Source organism: Podarcis bocagei (genome assembly GCF_964188305.1).
Source record: "Podarcis bocagei genome assembly, chromosome: 10".
NCBI classification, from domain to species: domain Eukaryota; kingdom Metazoa; phylum Chordata; class Lepidosauria; order Squamata; family Lacertidae; genus Podarcis; species Podarcis bocagei.
The window spans coordinates 68,534,149-68,554,510 of NC_138135.1; the positions used below are offsets into that span (position 1 = coordinate 68,534,149).

Here is a 20,362-nt window from a genome sequence, read left to right on the forward strand (position 1 = left end):
AAAGTTTTGTTATGACTAGGTCCTCACGAACTGCTGGAAGGGACTTTCCAACGCAGCCAGTGTCAGAGTTGCCAGGTGTCAAGAGAGTAAACAAGCCAGCTATTGGATTTTAGAGGCTTGTGTTTTAGAGTCAATGCAAGGACTCAAAATGGATGCCAAGAAGGGGGGAGGCTTGCCTTCTCCACCCCTCCTGACCAATGACAATTATTCATCTTGGTCTGTAAAGATGAAGGCCCTGCTGCAGAATCAGAGACTGTTTGGGGTGATTGAGAATCCCATCCCAGCAGCACCAACGCGTGCTTGGGAGTCACAGAATGTGAAGGCTAGGACTGCTATAATTCTGTGTGTCTCAGATGCGCAGCTTGTGCATATACAGCATTTGGAATTTGCGCAAGAGGTTTGGAACGCGCTGCGTACAACGCATCAGAGAGATGCTGGTTCTTCAGCGTTGCTGTATTTTGAGAAGTTGACCAATCTGAGATTAGCGCCTGATGGAGATGTTCAAGCGCACCTGACAGAAATGAAGTATCTGCGTCAACAAATGGTGGAACGCAATTTCCGTCTACAGGAGGAAGTGTTTTGCTTCATGATGATAAACAGCCTGAACCGCACCTACAAGGTTGTTGCCAGTCAGCTTGGTTCGCTACCTGCTCAGCAGCTGACCGCGGAAAGGGTGTGTGCTGTGGTCCTGAACGAACACGACAGACTTGCTGCACTGGAAGTGAAAGACAGAGGGAGGCAAGAACAGAGTTCAAATCTTCCCACTGCTGAATCTACAAAGATGGAGAACTGTTTCTTACTGCCAAAGAGAAAGATGGACTGTATTTGTTGACTTTTGATCAAAGTGATTACATGAAATGTAATACTTCTGATTCTAACGAAATTTCTCTTGCAGGTGTGACCAGTGTGAGCACCAGGAAGGTGTCCAAGAAGGTCCACAGAGCTTTTCAGCGGGTGTATGCTGATGTGATTGGTCCTCTAGAACCATCTAGGGGCGGTGCAAAATATTACCTTGTGTGTGTTGATTGTTACACTAATTATTCTTGGGTTTACTTGATGAAGAAACCGCAGGAAACTTTAGAAAAGTTTCAGGAGTTTTGTGACAAGGTTAAAAGTATGCATGATGCTAACATTGATTGTCTTTTCACAGATGACAAGCCAGTTTTTCTTTTACAGGATTTCCAGAGGTTCCTGGATGGAAAAGGGATAAGACACAAACTTGCTAGTTCCGAAGAAGCGTGGAAGAAATGTGTCTGTGTTAGGGTGAACAAAGAATTGCAAAAGGGGATGCATGCACAATTGCTGAGTTCACATTTGCCACATGAATATTAGGCCGAATCTCTAGCGTCCTATCTTCATGTGTGGTTGAGAAAAGTCTCAACAGAGTTGGGATGTTCTCCTTTTGAGAAGCTGTTCAATAGAAAACCTTCTGTTGCCTATTTTAAGGTTTTCGGGTCTCATGTGAGAACAGAAGCTCCAAGTGGGGTAAAGAATGCCAGAGGCATCTTTGTGGGTTATGAAAAAGGTCTCTACAGAGTAATTTTGTCTGAATCTGGTCAGGTGATTCTCACAAAGTTTCTAGAGAGTGCTCCTGAACGGGAGAGAGTGATTGTTCACACTTTTTCCACAGAGGATTCTGATGATGATGATGATGAGTTTGATCTTATGGAGTTCAGTGGTACTGATGATGATGACACTGATAGCTCAGACAGTTCAGTTGTCACAGTCATTGAGAGGAAATCTCAAATAATGACTAGACCCTCAGAAAAGGAGGATAAACCACTGATTAAACTTAGTACTGGTTCTCCAGAGAGTTCAGAGGCTGAACCAGAAAGCAGAGAAGAGCAGCAGCTCTTACGTAGGTCTGAGAGAGCAACGAAGGGTGTACCACCCAAGAGGTATTCAAAGGAGTTTGCTAACCTAGCATATGTTGCTGTTGTAAACGACCAAGGACAGATTGAAGCTGTGTCTGAGTCAGAGACAAAGGCACAACAGAGAGTTGTTAACCAAGGTAATGTGAAGTCACACAACCAGAGAGGTACATTGGTAAAACCAGTGGCGGGTAGTTCCAAGGGTGGAACTGAAACAACAGGGGAATGTTATAAGTATAACAACTGTTTGTTTTCTTCTCTGGATGACGCTTTGCTCGCAGCACGCATTGATACTTTAGGGGGAGTATGTTACCATAAAGCACCAATGCTGCAGCAAGCAAAGGCTCCAGCAGCTCAGTCAGCTGCTTGTGGCTGGAAAGCCAGACAGGATGTTTGTGACTGTTGCCATGGAAACAAAGGGGCAGTCCAATCCGTACTGAGCACCGGATGTTAGCTCAGTGTGTGTGTCATATGACCTGTACTGGAAGTACATGGGAGGAGTTTCTTCTTGCTGTTGTCGAGTGCAGACGTGTTTCTCTGTACTGATATGAGAGACAGAAATAAAAGATGTAAATAGTTTTCTGTCTGCTTCTTTCCCCTCCTGGGGGACACCAAAGGGGAGAGAGGGAGATCGGTGTGTTCCTCTCACACATCTGAGATGAATCGCCGGGACCTCGCCTGCTTATCAGCAGAGTGGAGACGCGGGGAGGTCGACAGGAATATCTGCCGGTGCCTACGCTGTGGCACATTCCTCTGACCCAGGCAGAATTCCAACAAAGACTAGGCATCACTTGGGGAATTTGAGAGGGGCTGCTACAAAATGTGGGTAACCAAATCAAACGCTGAAATGAAACTGATGTCATGGGCTTAACTTGGCTGTAAAGTGAACATGGATTTCAAATTGTTGCCAACAGATAAGCTGCCAGGCTTTCAAAAGGATCGAAGGTGACAGAACAAAGTAATGACTGGGGGGTGGGGGTGAAAAAGAACAACGCAGAAACTAAACATTTTCACTTTCCAGAATAAATATAAAATGAATAGGAAGGAATTCAATTTCAATTCAATTCAAGTTCCCTGCTGCTCCCCTTGCCTAACAGAAGTGGATGTTATACAAAACAGTCAATGCATACAAGTTTATGTAGTTTATACAATTTATATACAGATGGTGCAATATAAACCTTTATTTACGTGAACAAAGTCCTTATCAGGTTATGAAATCAAGCCCTACTTTATAAAACTAGAATATTTGATTTCAAATCAAACACAATTCAAGGTGGCTGAAAGGGTGAGGGGCATGTCCACACCACAAACTTAAACATGTTTAACAACAATCCCTCTTTCCCACAGTACTCAGTGAACTGTAGTTCTGCGAGCAGGAAAGGAGTATCCTAACAATTCCCAGCACCCTTAAAAACTACAGTTCCCAGGATTCTCTGGGGAAACCTATGTATGCTGAAGTGGTGTAAAAATGGACATTCATGAATAGTGCAGTTGAAAACAGAGAATAAATCAATGTTCAGTACGAACACGTAAAAAGGGAATTTCACTGTAACACCAATTAAGACCTGCCATAAAACAGAATCACAATTTAAAATCCTTGAAAGGCTGAAATAGATAAGCTCAAAACTTTTGTTCCTTACGAAATAACAAAATCTCTAGAGAAGTACATATCACACTTCAGCAGGGCTCAAACTGCCAGAGATAACCTTGCTACACAAGACCCAACTTCAATTTAAAGCATGCATTGAAGAACCCACTACTTTTTGCCATATATCTGTAAGGTGGCAGCACTGCTGTTGTGACCTCTGGTCGCACCCTAGACCTCTGTCCTAACCCACCAGTTGAAGACCAATGGTTAAGCAGTACTCACCAAGGTTTGTGTTGGGGCCAGCCAGAAGTTGCTTGAATTTATCTAAACGCGATGCCTCTCTTTCCGATAGCATAGGGATACCTGAGCTACTGTGGTCTGTCACTCCACCCACCAGAGTAACAGTGGAGGCTTGTGGAAGGGACTGAGATCTTGGCACAGAAATAACTTCATCAGCACCATCTGTAGAGTATATAAAGGAGCAAACAGACAGACATCAAGTGATCTATTTTTTATAATGCAAAGGTAAAACTTTAATTTAAAACAGAAAAATACTGGGACACAAGTATTTGTAACAGTTGTTTGGTTAGAGACAGAAAATGTTATATCCACTGTGGCTTCAAAACAGCTATAAAAATAGAACTCCCTGTCATCATGTCAATACCAAGAATCTCACGTTTGTGAAGAAGCAGCCGAGAACAACTGATGGGTTATTCATATAGAATGGCATTAAACACACACACTTCAAGTATTAATGTTTTAAATGGTCCCTACAATATTTTCTTCTATTAAACACTTCCACAGTGATGTAGCAGGGTTTCCCATTTTTTGCTTCCAAGACAAAGAGGAAACAGTGCTTTGTGTGTCTTAAAAACAACCCGGGACTCATTTCTTCAGGATTACACGAAAATACTAAAAACACCTCCATAAATATAGTCATGCATGATATTTTTTGTATGACATGCAGCCTGCTACCAAGTATTCATGTCCAGAGCGCCTTGTTCGCAGTTCAGAGTAGAAAAGCTTACTTTGTCCACTTTCTTATCTATGGTCCTATAACCTCAAAATTAGGACTGTCACAATGTGGTGTTCGTGGGGCTGCCTTTGAAGAAAGCCTTGAGAAAGAAGATTACAGTTATGAGGTTATGAAAGACAACTGGGTGTGTCATCAGTGCTTGAAAGCTCCACTGATTTCTAGTCGCTTTGTGAACTCCAAACCAAGTGCTGGTGCTTAGTTTAAATAGTATATGCAGGAAGCTGCATTATACCAAGTCAAGACATTTGTCCAAGACATTGTCTACACTGACTTGTAGCAGTGTTGAGCTTTGGCCCTACATGGCTTGGTGTCTGAACTCCTACTCCCTCATCAACTTGCCCACACATATAGGTAATCATGGAGAACCCCCTACGAATGAATATCACATGCGAAGCAAGTGGTGACTGGAAAGGGGACTTCTCAATTAAATGGCCCTTCTGAGTTATGGTCCTTAAATGCCACTATTTGGATTAGTCCCATAGACATTAGTGGGGTAGATTTAGAGTCTAAAGTACAAGAACTACTAGCACATTTTCCCAACTTCTCATTATTTTTATTTTTGAATGGATAACACGACCCTTTCCATTACTGTCTGGCTTAAGAGGGAAGTGAAAGCTTCCAAGCCCTCAAGAAATCCTGGAACAAGGCATACACTACAGCTTTCAACCTAGAGAAACAATGAATGGCAATGGAGTTTGAGGTTTAATATACCTGCAGAACTTGATGTGTTGCTTTCACTGACAGATTTAACCAGTCTGCTGTCACCACACGCAGCTGAGGGCAGTTCTGAAAGCTGCTGTGGTTGCTCCTTTTCCACCTGTTCCTCCTGCAATTTGTGCTGTTCTTGTAATTTGCTGTGATTCTGAATTACTCTGTTAGCTGTTTCCATGACTACATCTGTGTTAAGGCTTTCTGCAGCCATCGCTAGGAGTTCGTCGTCGTCATCCCCGACATCCCAAGCGTCGCTCGTGTTGCTTTCGAATTCTTGAAACGTGCTGATTTTCTTCAGTTTCACTGGAGTTGTTGGTGGCTTGGCTCCAGGTTTTAAGCTGTTTAAAAGAAAAAACAGCACTTTACACAAGAACAGGCACTTTTGTGCTTATTATACTACCTGACTAAGTAACTAGTTCATTCCAACTAAAGCAAAAAGTTATACTAAGGCTGGCCCAAATTCAACGGGACATATTTCTGAGATGACTTGGTAAGAAGTGAGCTGCTAATCAGCAAACAATGTGCAGCTAACCAAAAATTAGTTAGATGTGCAGCTTTTTCAGTTTTCCATAGCATTTGGCATATCTAGTTACTGTGGTTTGTATCTTACTGCAAGGCCCTCCATCAGCACAACATGACTTCCTCTCCCTCATGTGACCTGCACCCACTCAAATCTGTTCTGGGGGTTCCCCCAACCCCCCAAAGCAGATTGGGGGACCACCAGGGGCATGCAGACAGATGAAGTTCTTACACTAAGGGGGTGATTTTGCTGGATACAACCCCATTTTAGCTCCAACTAAAAGGATATTTCTGGATTTTAAATTTGAAGAGCAATGGAAGAGGCTGGTCTCAAGATGGTGCTCAGAAGCAGTGATGCTGTGAAGAATGCCCGGCATATTTTGGACAAGGGTCTTGGACAAGGGATCGCTGTGTGGTGTAGTGGTTAAGAGCGGTAGCCTTGTAATCTGGGGAACCGGGTTCGCGTCTCCGCTCCTCCACATGCAGCTGCTGGGTGAACTTGGGCCAGTCACACTTCTCTGAAGTCTCTCAGCCCCACTCACCTCACAGAGTGTTTGTTGTGGGGGAGGAAGGGAAAGGAGATTGTTAGCTGCTTTGAGACTCCTTAGGGTAGTGATAAAGTGGGATATCAAATCCAAACTCTTCTTCTTCTCTGTGTGTATTTCTCCAGTTCATAAATAATAGCTTGTTCAAGAAGATACTTTGCACAAAATACTTTCCATCTTTCACATATTAAGTGCTACTTTCAAGCACAGCCTGCCTCTCCCTTCACTTATCCATTTATTTTATAATAATAATAATAATAATTTATTATTTATACCCCGCCCATCTGGCTGAGTTTCCCCAGCCACTCTGGGCGGCTCCCAATCAGTGTTAAAAACAGTACAGCGTTACATATTAAAAACTTCCCTGAACAGGGCTGCCTTAAGATGTCTTCTGAATGTCAGGTAATTATTTATCTCTTTGACATCTGATGGGAGGGCGTTCCACAGGGCGGGCGCCACTACCGAGAAGGCCCTCTGTCTGGTTCCCTGTAGCCTCACTTCTCGCAATGAGGGAACCGTCAGAAGGCCCTCGGCGCTGGATCTCAGTGTCCGGGCTGAACGATGGGGGTGGAGACGCTCCTTCAGGTATACAGGACCGAGGCCATTTAGGGCTTTAAAGGTCAGCACCAACACTTTGAATCATGCTCGGAAACGTACTGGGAGCCAATGCAGATCTCTCAGAACCGGTGTTATGTGGTCCCGGCGGCCACTCCCAGTCACCAGTCTAGCTGCCGCATTCTGGATTAATTGCAGTTTCCGGGTCACCTTCAAAGGTAGCCCCACGTAGAGCGCATTGCAGTAGTCCAAGCGTGAGATAACTAGAGCATGCACCACTCTGGCGAGACAGTTCGCGGGCAGGTAGGGTCTTAGCCTGCGTACCAGGTGGAGCTGGTAGACAGCTGCCCTGGACACAGAGTTAACCTGTGCCTCCATGGACAGCTGTGAGTCCAAAATGACTCCCAGGCTGCGCACCTGGTCCTTCAGGGGCACAGTTACCCCATTCAAGACCAGGGAATCCCCCACACCAACCCGCTCCCTGTCCCCCAAAAACAGTACTTCTGTCTTGTCAGGATTCAACCTCAATCCGTTAGCCGCCATCCATCCTCCAACCGCCTCCAGGCACTCACACAGGACCTTCACCGCCTTCACTGGTTCTGATTTAAAGGAGAGGTAGAGCTGGGTGTCATCTGCATACTGATGAACACCCAGTCCAAACCCCCTGATGATCTCTCCCAGCGGCTTCATATAGATATTAAAAAGCATGGGGGAGAGGACAGAACCCTGAGGCACCCCACAAGTGAGAGCCTCAGGGTTCTGTCCTCTCCAGTGTTAGAAAGTGGAATAGAAAAGTTAGCAGCCGAACGGCTCCTGGAACCTGGGTTGTGAGTGCCAAAACTGGGGGGGGGGGGGTTGGCAACTCTTTTTATTGTTTTGATAAGCATGAACTAATATGCAATTTACATAAGTGACACATTGTTATATCACATTTTTAGCAGAAATTGTTAATGCATGTTTAATTTGGTGTTTACAATAAAAATATTGGTACTCCACTTCAGTTTTCAAAACATTCTCCTCCTTATTGTTAAACTCCTTAACATATTGTCTATCCTTAACATATACTTTGAGGCATTAAAGCACATGCATTTCAGTAATCCTTCAGTATCAGCCAGGCGCAAAAAAAATGGCACCCAGACATTTTTAGGTGCTCGCAAACGGAGAATCTTTAGGCGCAAAATGTGCCTGGCACCGTGCTAATTCTGAACCCAGGACCTTTCCCTGCTCCCCATTCTTTCATGCCTAAAAATTACTCAAAATAAATTACTCTTCACTTCCCAAAGTCATTTAACTTGAACAATTTTTATGAGAAATTTTTCACCAAAAAAACAACAACCCCAAACTTGAGGGGCTTCGAAACATTTTCCTGCAAAACAAACATTTAATGAAACCTCCAAAATTCTCTATTACACTAATCACAGACAGTAAATGTGGGCAGAATAGCCTACCATTACAGCTCAACAAATCCAAGAGGGATTGAGCAGAATGCTGCTCAGTACTGCTAGCCACACAAGAGTAGGACTGAAATCCATTTTGATCCATTTCCCAGATCATCTACATAAACTCAGAGTTGCTCCAGCCCCTCTTTTCCATCCAGTTCTCCTCTCTCTCCCCATTACGCTACTTCCTGCTTATTTCAAGCACAATCCTCTGGTAAATTCTGTGCAAGCCCCATTAATTTTAATTGAGCTGAGTAAGTCCATTTCAATGGGACTCGCACAGGAAAGCTTCCCAGAGTTATTTGTAATTTTATGTTTTAAGGCTTATAAATGAGAAAGCTTTGCTAGTTTAATAAAAAAAGGGGGGGACAGATTCTATAAAGTAAACCAAGAAAGGTATGTAGGTCAAAAGGTGTTTGTTACTCCTTTATTTCCTTCTGCGTTCACAAACCTATTGTTTCATACAGCCTTTCAAAGATATTGTTTCATTGTCTTGAACATTAAATGACATATTTGCATTGTGTGTGCTTACTTTGATAGGTGAAGGACCTCGTGAGCAATTCCCTTTAAATATCGTAGAAACTGTCTGAACCTCAGAGATTGCAGGAGAGAATTAGCTTGCTTATCTTGAAACACCTTTAGCTCAGTACAAAGAACCAAGTGCAATCCTGTTAAAGTTTAGCTACTGGTTGAATTTTATTTCAGACTATTCAACATCCCATTTCCATACATATTCTCTCCAAAGTAAACCTCACCATGTCCCAAATGAGCACATGACAGTAGCACAAGGCTAAAAAAAAAATGATTTCGTACAAAGAGGGGTTATTTTTCTCCAGACATGTAAACCTATTCCTTCTTCTTTTCTTTTGAATTCAAAGTGCGTTTGAGCCATGTCATCTACTGCATAGGAGCAATGCTTTAAAAAAAAAAATGCCTAGCAAGTAATGTTTTAAAGGCAACTATTTCAGATTTCAGTTTGCATCTCATAGGAATTACTGGGCAAAACTTCTGTTTTACACAAAGGGAAGGAGTCATAAGTGAGGACTACTTCATCAATTTTGGCATACAGTGGTGCCTCGCAAGACGAAAAGAATCCGTTCTGTGATTCTCTTCGTCTACGGTTTTTTCGTCTTGCGAAGCAAGCCCATTGACGGATTAGCGGATTAGCGCTATTAGCGGCTTTTAGCGGCTTATCGGATCAGCTGATAAGCGGCTTAGCGGCTTAGAAAAAGGGGGGGAAGGGGAAAAAACCGCAGGAACTCGCAAGACATTTTCATCTTGCGAAGCAAGCCCATAGGAAATTCGTTTTGCGAAGCACCTCCAAAACGGAAAACTCTTTCGTCTAGCGAGTTTTCCGTCTTGCAAGGCATTCGTCTTGCGGGGCACCACTGTACACATACACAATACAGTCATACCTTGGTTTTCAAACAGCTTAGTTCTCAAACGTTTTGGCTCCCAAATGCCACAAACCTGGAAGTGACTGTTCCGGTTTGCGAACTATTTTTGAAAGCCGAATGTCTGATGGGGTTTCCGTGGCTTCCAATTGGTTGCAGGAGCTTCCTGCAGCCAATCAGAAGCAGCACTTTGGTTTCCAAACATTTTGGAAGTCAAAGAGACTTCCAGAACAGATTCCATTCGACTTCCAAGGTACGACTGCACTGTAAATACAAGTCTAAACAAGTAAAGTGGGAATGGCAGACATCATAAAGACACACTAGCGAGAAAGCTGTGATTAGCTACCATTCCATGCAGGGTTGTATGCAGAATACAGTGTGCACAATGGTCCTGATTATTTTAGCCTCCAAGATCTTCCTAGCTTTTATCAAGCTGAAGAAAACTTCACTGTCAAGTCTAAGGAACCTGCCTAATTTAATTGCATTAAAATACAAATCTTAAGCAGCACTGAAACAAGTAGGTTTAAAGAATCATTTCTTTTACACTGTGTTGTCATGTTTGATAGACATACAAATTATTATTGCTGCTTGTCAGGAAATATTTTCTTCTTCTTCAAATAGTAGAAGGCACACTCACTTTTGGGTATGGGAAGGCAGAACCACAGTTTATCTGTTTAAGAAAATATCCCAGTGAAGTAAAGACTTTCCATGAGGTGCAAACTATTGTTATACAGAAGGTTACCATGCACCTTTTACATGCCTATACTACAGACACTGAATCAGAGAGACAATGTAAAATCGTAGCATCATGACGGCGGGGAGAGAGCAAGATTATACAACAATATACAATTCCTAGCTTGTTCAGATTCTTCATTGTCCTTTGTGACAACTTATTAATTACAGAGTACTAAAATAAAGAGGTAGGAACCACATTACACGTTTCACAAATGGTTAAAAAAAGATGGTGTGTTTCAGCTCCACAAACAAGACTATAAATTTTTTAAGCTAACCTGCCAGAGATACCTTTGTGGATCGAGGGCCCGACCCCGCAATGTGAAATAAATACACAAGGACACATGATATAAGGTTAATGGGCAAGAAAAGGCCACAACGTTATTGATTACAGCAGTGAAAAGGTATTGGCTTAGGCATTGGATGACTATAGGTGGTGGGTTTATTCAACAGTAGGTGGAGCCTGTTGATGCTCATCCAACTATAGGCTCACCCCCTGATGTCACCGAGGGTCGTGCCATGGCCTCCCGCCAAGCAGGCATCGGACGGAATACACGACCGCCAGATTCCTTTAACGGAATAACCCACGGTAGATAGCATAGGCGATGGCCACACCTAGCCCTTGACACAGCACAACACATGAATCCAATGCCTAACCTACCCACCAATACCACACAAGTTGTGACGATTGCTACGAGGTAGGCGAAAAAACCAAAAGGCCTAATGCCAAATGGAAAAATTCCTACCAGGCCCCCCAGCCAACCAGAGTGACCAACCTAAGGTCCATAGCAAGGCCAAAAACCTATACCCTGAGCTAAATGGGAGTGGAGGGTGCGTGACTCGCTGAGGGACAACGACGAATGAGGAGGAGGCGGAGCTGGCACCACAGCATTAAGCTGCTACACACGCCCCCCGGAGGCACCTGGTTGGCCACCTCCGGTGGGCATGGGCGCCAGCCAGGTAGGAGGGGAGGGGGCTAATGCCCCCTACCAGGGGCGGAGCTCGGTCTCCTGCCCACAACCACTCCCCTCTCTTCCAGGGAGGAGAGTCTTTGTCAGAAAGTTACCTAATTCAACAGAACTTTTATAAAGCTTGTTTTCCTCATCACTAGACAAGTGGTCATTTGCAAACCCAATATAATACTTGCAATTTTTTATCATTCACAGACCTACTGCAACATGTAAAAATCTTGACCATCCAGGTCACTACCCAACAAGGTTGATAAATGGTATTATATTCGCAGAGTAGTCTCAAGAGATTGCCTGACGTTGTGTCAAAATAATACTGCCACTCTCTTAGCTCCTCGGGAGATTTCACCAACCTTCCCAGTCTCAACTATGGCTTACCATCAGTATGTGAACAAGTATGATTAATCTAACTAGGGTGTACAAACTGGTTTCAAAGCTTGGTAACCATCAACCATAGCAAGTGTAGCTATACGTGACAGTGACTCCTGTTAAACTGGGCAGAGGAAAGAGGGAGAATTCACACCACGGGGCGGGGGAGGAAAGGAACTAATCCCAATGTATTAAAAATGGTTAAGAGATCAGCACATTACAGCTGCACTGCCAAACTACTCCAATTCCAGAAATAATAGTAGTATGAACAGGGAGCGATAAAATCCATACTCTAGTTCAGTTCCTCCAGACTTGACATTTACAGTTTGCATCTTTTTGCCAGCTCATAAATTGGTTCTCCTCCAGCCGACAGAAAGCAAGCCTCTCAAATAATTCACCTCCTGCTATTTCTCAGTTCATATCTGCTTAAGCTAGTTTGCCTGTGCAAGAAGGAAAGCCGTAGTGATACGAAAGATCGGAGAAGCAAAAGGGACCAATTTAAAAATCTGGTAGGCAATCCAGGGCTGAGTAGCATTATCAATGAAACAAAATTATTTTGTTGTATTAGCTCTACAGGAGGAAAAACTTGTCTCCTGCCACTGTTGAGACCATACATGGTATTTCTTACAAGTAAGACTGGGGGGAAACTATTTCCTATTACCATCACCAATCAAGATGTCACAGTGAAACTTCTGTGTAGGAATTAAGACTGCAATGTAAATACAGATGGATGTGTATCTATATTGCTTCACGTATATCCAGTGAACTTGTAGTACAAGAGACCCTCACGCAAAGGAAACTGAGAAGGCAGCTAGCGTGCTCCCAAATGGCCAGAGCTTCTTTAAGAGGGCCATACAACAACGGGAAACATTATGCCTGCTCATTGTTAATGAATGCACAATATATAAGACATTTCTTGGTTTAAGTGAGGGATGGGGAACCTTTTTCAGCTTGAGGGCTCCATAAGCCATTTTGACAATTGCATGGGGCAACTCACCTGTCTGTCCCCCGACATCATTAAGCTGTCAAATAACAACTTCAAAAGTGCTGACACGACCCACTTTGTCAACTTGCAGGCACAGTTTTTTTGGGGGGGACAGCCTCCCAGGCTAAACTGGGATATAAAAGCTCTATTAAAAATATTCTTAAATTAAACAAATAAATAATAAGCAGCCCTTGATAAAACATTGACAAAGCACAAAACTTAAAATATTAGTTTGACATAAGGAAAAATAATTACCACTCCCAAATATAATATAGCATTGGTACAAGAAATGTTAAAACATTGTTTGCAAATCTGTAATATGAACACAATTAATAAAGCCAGCTGAAACAGAGTCAAATGCTTTGAAAAATGAAAATAAGTTACCCTAATTTTGGCAACAGTTGTCAATAGTAAAGAAACACAGTTGTTTAAATTAAAATTGCTTAACAGAATACAGCATTACAAACTGATTAGCTTATTCCATAAAGTGAAGGGACTTTCAAGCTAAGCCAAAGTAATTAAATGTTTAGCAATAAAATTCAAAAAGCCAGTGGAAAGCAGGAACGAAGAGAGCAATATGGTCAGAAGCAGAAGGAGAAGATGACTAAAGCATTGACTTCAACAAAAGATTAGATACTGAGAAGATTTAAGTCCTTTATCTGCTTTGAAAAAGAAAAAAACTTACGTTCCGTGCAACAGTGGATCAAAAGGAGGATGCTGAGCTCCGTATACATGTTGAATACTAAAAAGGAAGAAAGAAAGTTTAGTACAATTACAGCATAATCCAACACCTATTTACATGGAATTTTAATGAAGCTGACTCCCTAATAAGTGTGTTTAGCAGGCTTCAAAAATAACTCAAGACTTCTCTTATACAATAAGAAGTCTTATACTATAAATTTATACTATTTATAAACAGTACTCCAGTTAAACTAAACCATACATTGGTAGGAAGGGATATGCTGCACTCTTTAACAGAAATGTATTTTATATAAACAGATGAGGCCATCCAGATTAAGACAATAAACATACAGGGGGCAACCATTTCATGCAGAGTTTCCATTCCTGGCCCTTGTGCGCATATAAGTTTGCCCTGCCCCCATCTGCCAAAACGGGAACAGTGTCAATTGGACATGCATAAAATGGTCACCTTCTGTACATCCTTTTAAGATTTGGATCATAGCTATACTGAAAGCACCTGCAAACACTCATCAGAGACAGGGAAACCAAGACCCTTGGTTAAGACTACATCTCCAATCAGCCCCAGTCAGCATGGCCAATAGAAGTGGTGTAGTAGGTGTCGGATCGCAGGCAAAACCCTAACATTATCAGATAAGCAAGACAACAATGTCAGCCCTCTCCACATTAAAATGCTTTCAGCAACAACAAGCTTGTTAAACTATTCTGTACTGAAAAGCACTAGAAATTCACCTACTGCTGCATTAACGCTGTTTAAAATACTGTGTAAGTAACAAGGATGAGGCCCTACCAAACTGAAATTTGCTACCGCTTCAGCCCAAATCATCATTTCACCTGGACTTATTTCTTTTAACTACAGGGAATATTTCACAATGTACCACACTAATGCTTTACTTGCAAAATTTAATGGATTGGTTTTTATCAAATAACTAGGTAGACCAGGACCAAGTGAAGCAAACCCAACTAGCCTAATAATAGTCAAAAGCCACATTTGGTCACTGCACATCTTGCACATCTGTGATGTTTCCAGGAGAACTCTCCTGAAAAATCATGCACGGCCATTATATATATAAAAAAACACAAGAGTCAACTTCAATATGCCTTAATTTCATTTTTGTGATGTTTTAAGTGCCTTGCTTAAAGTAGTGTTGAAATAGAAAGCATCCAACTCAAAATATTTGAATGCAACTTACTAGTGTAGACTAGAATTAATACTTCAAGGACTTATCTCCATCACACCCCTTTTCATCAAAGTTTTAAATGCTGGAATTATATACCATCTTAGAAGTCACAAGCACTCACTAATCTTGAATGCTGCATTACTAAGAAATTGCATCCTAGTAGGCTAATTGTGAAACAAATAAATCTACAGTTTGTTTTTACAAGTATTGCATATATTGTAGTGTAGAACTTCCTACATGTGGTACTGTCCACATTTCCTTCTCTAGTATCACACACCATACCACATTCTTCAAGATGTAGAAATACTATGTAAGTATCTATAGTGAATTTTAATATATCACTTGCATATTCATATACCATAACCTGATTCAGTGGATGCTGCCAGGGAGAGGTTGTGCAAGAAAGTCAGTGACTGGGAGATGTGGGTGGAGAAGCCAAGTAAGAGATATAACAACTGTAGACTATTAAGTGCTGTTACAAGTGACTATCTGCTGAGGAAAATGGGCATCTTCCTATGCTATGGACACAGCCCGCTGATGAAAAACATTCTAGTGCATCCCATGTGTCAGGAATCCACAATGCTCCTAGCCCGACACTAGCATCCTTCAAACATTCCTTACATAAACAGGACCCCATGTGATTACTGAGGGACAGGATCACACTACCTGGCAGCACTTATTAGTAAATAATAGTGTCTCAGATGAACCTCATTGGTTATTCATCTGCAGAAGAGGCCAAGCACTGGCCCCAGGAGAGGACTTGAAAAACAGTCCCCCTGATTTAGGGGGGTATTCTTCCATGCATGCTTTAACATCTTCCTTGACCCTATTATGAATTATGGGGATATGCAACATTCCCACCAGCACTACCCACTGCGACAGTCTCTCTCACACATACAAGAAATCTGTCCAGTTCCAAAGTATTATGGAATTTTCAGTATATATCCCCAATATAATTTAAGATTAGTCGTGTAAAATAGCATGTTCAAAAGATTTCCTTTTCAATATATTCTTATGAATGAAATGAAGATTCTATTTCAGGTTAGTAAAATCTATAGGGAACCAGATAATGGTAATCTGTTCCACAGTCATGTCTGATAATCAACATGTGTCGTTATCATTGCATTGGAATCCATCTGTCTCAAGAGACAGTGGAGGGGTAAAGCAAAGTAAAACCGCTGTGTTAGCAGCACTAAAGAGATCTCCCCAAGGTGCAAACCTAGGCACTGTGTATGGAGATCCTGGGTTGCCTAGACGTCAAGACTGCCCTCTTAGTCTCGCTGATGTGGTCCAATAGAAAGAAAAAATATGCTTGGCACTAGTTTAGCTGCAGTAGTTGCCAGAGTTGCCTTGTACTTGTACAGTACAAGGTGCTATCCAACTGTCTTAGGGACTCCACTCCGGATTTGTGTGGGGTTTAAGCCTTAGCCTTTTCTTCTCCCAAAGATATGCAGCAAGGCAACGGAGGTTTAGGATCAGAGTTTTCCTTCTCCTAGGTTGGCCACCTACCCAGGTTGACGAGCCCCATCTGCTCCTCACTTCCCTTGACAGCACGTGCTGAAACCACCTTCTTGACCATTGGACCCACTATTGGTCTTGTCTGTTCAATCCACCAGACTCTGGCTTTGCATGCAGAGGAAGTCCCTAACTCTCCAATGGTATGAGACCCATCGGCTACCTTCACCTGGTTTAGCCTAGCTGACCAGTCAAAGCTGTTCCTGCTGCTGTCACATGCTGACAGCTTCTAGGAGTCACAGGTGAGATCTGAGCATGGTGGGGACCAAAGGTGGACAAACTACCTCAGAAGAGCATGATATGTCCCCACCAGAGGTACTATCCCTCTCCTAACACCCCATAAACCTTTCAAAAATCCCCACCATTTTAACCTAGACTAGCATTCGAAACCACCTCAGCCAAATATTCTCACCCTGCTCTATCTAAGTACAGAGGGCTTTACTATGGGAACAAAAGTTCCAGTAGCTATTCAAATTATTAATGAAATCCACAAGCTCTGTCTTCTCAATTTTAGCCAAATAATGCCTATTACCTTCTAAAGACAGTTGTCAACAGGCCATCACAAAAGGTAATGAGATGTGCTCCCCCACCCCAGCAATCTGAACATTCTTTTCTGTTGTAGTCATCAACATCTGCTGTTTGCAACACTATAATGCATGTGTTTTAAATGTTTCTAACCAACCCTTCATCTAACAATCCCAAGGCAGGTTGCAACAAAGATTAAACAAGCTAAAACGAAACAGTTCATAAAACCACAGAGAAACAGTATACAATATGTACAATCATAAAATATCCATAAGGCTGCAGAGCATCCCTTAGGCTGGAAAGAAATAGCACCCTACAAATGCCTGGGCAAATAAACGTGTTTTAAATTTGAGCTGAAATAAGATAATGGCCAGCGCCAAGACCTGGGAGGAAAGGGATTCCATAAATTGTAGACATTCTACTAACTATGCTACTTTTAAGAGGTAGAGAAACCCACACAACAGCCTTGAACATACTGTACTGTAATTCATACTGTTCAAAGCAAACTCACCGCCTCAATTTCTCCAATGGGTATTTGTTGTCCTATTCTGGCATCACATTCTTTACTGTCAATGAAATGCACAGGCACCTCAGCAGATTTTCTTGTTATCAACATACTCCCATTGTTGAACTCTCACATTTGTTTATGGAAGAGTCCACATATCCTTAAGCGATACATGACACACACAAACTCAACAGGTACAGCTTCCTTCTCACTAGCATTAAGGTGAACCATTGTAAATAGTTTCACCTCTTCTAGCTAGGAACCATATCAGAAGAGAGACCCAAGCATTGAATGCTATAAGTAACTCTAAGCAAAAAAAAAAAAAAAAGGTAAATTATTTCACTATTAATATACTTCTTCTTAATTGTACAGTCATACCTCAGGATACAGAAGCTTCAGGAGGGGGGGGGCAAGAGAGTGGGGCCCTAAGCTATAGCTTGTTTAGCTTATACGTAAAGCAATGACAAACCTAGACAGCATCCTAAAAAGCAGAGACATCACCTTGCCAACAAAGGTCCGTATAGTTAAAGCTATGGTTTTCCCAGTAGTGATGTATGGAAGTGAGACCTGGACCATAAAGAAGGCTGATCGCCAAAGAATGGATGCTTTTGAATTATGGTGCTGGAGGAGACTCTTGAGAGTCCCATGGACTGCAAGAAGATCAACCCTCTCCATTCTGAAGGAAATCAGCCCTGAGTGCTCACTGGAAGGACAGATCCTGAAGCTGAGGCTCCAATACTTTGGCCACCTCATGAGAAGACTCCCTGGAAAAGACCCTGACGTTGGGAAAGATTGAGGGTACAAGGAGAAGGGGATGACAGAGGACAAGATGGTTGGACAGTGTTCTCGAAGTTACCAACATGAGTTTGACCAAACTGCGGGAGGCAGTGGAAGACAGGAGTGCCTGGCGTGCTCTGGTGCATGGGTTCAAGAAGAGTCGGTCACGACTAAACAACTAAACAACAACAAAGCAAGGTATTTGTCTTTGTTCCACATTCCTAGTCTTTGCATTAGAAGAACTCACTAAAAGACTCCTTTGAACCTTAAAAATGTATCCCCACACTTAATTTCATATGCTCCCTGCCACCTCTATTTCTTCACTCATTCTCCTTCTTTTTCACAATATCCATTCTGATATACTTCAAATTTCTGATTCATAACAGGCCTTTTCATTGCAATAGCATTGCCATGCATCTGTCTCAAGAGACAGTGTGCCTCTGGGGATGAAGTCAAACCATTGGCATTAGTAGCACCAAAGTAACCTCCCTGGATTGCTAGTCTGGGCAGTGTGTCTGGAGGTCCTGGGCTGCAGAGGCTTAGGAAGGTCAGGTGGTACCAGTGTTCTCGAATCTACTAACATGAGTTTGACCAAACTGTGGGAGGCAGTGGAAGACAGGAGTGCCTGGCGTGCTCTGGTCCAGGGGGTCACAAAGAGTTGGACCCGACTAAACAACAACAAGCAGAGCTTATCCATTCAAACCTATTCATTCTGAAGGAAATCAGCCCTGAGTGCTCCCTGGAAGGACAGATCCTGAAGCTGAGGCTCCAATACTTTGGCCACCTCATGAGAAGAGAAGACTCCCTGGAAAAGACCCTGATGATAGGAAAGATGGAGGGCACAAGGAGAAGGGGACGACAGAGGACAAGATGGTGGGACAGCGTTCTCCAAGCTACCAGCATGAGTCTGACCAAACTGCAGGAGGCAGTGGAAGACAGGAGTGCCTGGCGTGCTCTGGTCCATGGGGTCACAAAGAGTTGGACACGACTAAATGACTAAACAACAACAAGCAGAGCTTATCCATTCAAACCTATCAATTCTGAAGGAAATCAGCACTGAGTGCTCCCTGGAAGGACAGGTCCTGAAGCTGAGGCTCCAATACTTTGGCCACCTCATGAGAAGAGAAGACTCCCTGGAAAAGACCCTGATGTTGGGAAAGATGGAGGGCATGAGGAGAAGAGGACAGAGGATGAGATGGTGGGACAGTGTTCTCGAAGCTACTAACATGAGTTTGACCAAGCTGTGGGAGGCAATGGAAGACAGGAGTGCCTGGCGTGCTCTGGTCCAGGGGGTCACGAAGAGTCGGACACGACTAAACAACAACAAAAAATCCGGCACTGGTCCACCTCCCCGACATAAATTCTGGCTTCCTGCCCCCACCCCTAACACGAATCCTGCCCGTGCTCTGTACCACAATAGAGGCAGCAACCCTCAACCGTCCGTCCCCCCCTTCGCGATTTGTGCCGCCCCACAGCGAGCGCTACACCGGCGGGCAAGTTTACTTCGCGCAAAGCCCCACCGAGAACCAAGAAAACAGGGGCAAGCTGGTCACATTTCGAGATTTCCGCCTCAGCGGGAGCCTCCCGCCCCCCGGGAGAAACTTTTCCACCCGCGCCCTCGCTCACCTGCCCGGCACCCGGGACGCGTTCCGCTTCCAGAACTGTTTCCTACCCGCGTCGCTCGCCATCTTCCCGTCACCTCATAGCCTTTTTCACCCGGAAAGCGAGAGCCCCCGCCGCCGCGGCCTCGAGCGAAGGGACGCCCAGAGCCAGACCGGGGGCCCCGACCGTTATTCCCCACCCCCGCCCCAAAGCCGAGCGCCGCGGCCCTCACTCCATCCCTGCCCCTCTTCTCCCTGACAGAAAGCAGCGCGCCGCCATCTTGGCACCCCGCAACAACCCCTCTCCCCATTGGCTGCCGGGGAACAGCTGTCGACTACGCCCAGTCGCGAGTGAGCGTACTGCCCGGCGTGTGGGTTTTTTCGGTTTTCGCCCAATCAAAATCCTCGAGTCAGATCTGAGGAGGAGCTGGAATTTCGGCCAATGGAAGCCCGGGTGTTATGGCCTTCGCTGTTTCTCGGCTGTTCATTGGCGGAACTCCCTCGCGCCCCTTGACCCCGCCTACTCTGAAGTGGCTATATTTTGCCTGGAGGCGCTTGGCATCTTTACAGCTGAGCGCTGATGAATCGGCGTCAATTAGACGCTAGGACTCAAAAACATCCCTTATAAAATAGTCACGTTTCAAAGGGGTTCGGCTTGCGCCCCCCCCCCGCAAGCATCTGATATGCAATTCCTTCATGCTTTGATTCTTTTCTCTGGTTTCCAAGAGCTACTTAAACGTGCATTTTTAAAAATTATTATTGTTCTGTTATTTATTGTGTTATTTATGCCGCCCTTCCTCTGGAGATCTTGGGCAGTTCACGGCATAAAAAGGCAAGATAAAAGCAC

At 43.6% G+C, this 20,362-nt stretch overlaps 1 protein-coding gene across 1 annotated transcript in view; it reads right to left on the reverse strand.

Annotated features, from left to right (window-relative positions):
• TBC1D22A (TBC1 domain family member 22A) overlaps positions 1 to 19,790 on the reverse strand; it is a 125,422-nt gene extending 105,632 nt beyond the window's left edge. The window contains exons 1-4 of the mRNA XM_081211655.1: positions 19,541 to 19,790; positions 13,398 to 13,454; positions 5,207 to 5,544; positions 3,742 to 3,921 (exon numbers count right to left, since the gene is read on the reverse strand). Of these exons, the coding sequence (XP_081067781.1) occupies positions 3,742 to 3,921; positions 5,207 to 5,544; positions 13,398 to 13,454; positions 19,541 to 19,602 (637 nt within the window). The 5' untranslated portion in view covers positions 19,603 to 19,790. The remainder of the gene's footprint in view (positions 1 to 3,741; positions 3,922 to 5,206; positions 5,545 to 13,397; positions 13,455 to 19,540) is intronic.
• Positions 19,791 to 20,362: the final 572 nt, after the last annotated feature.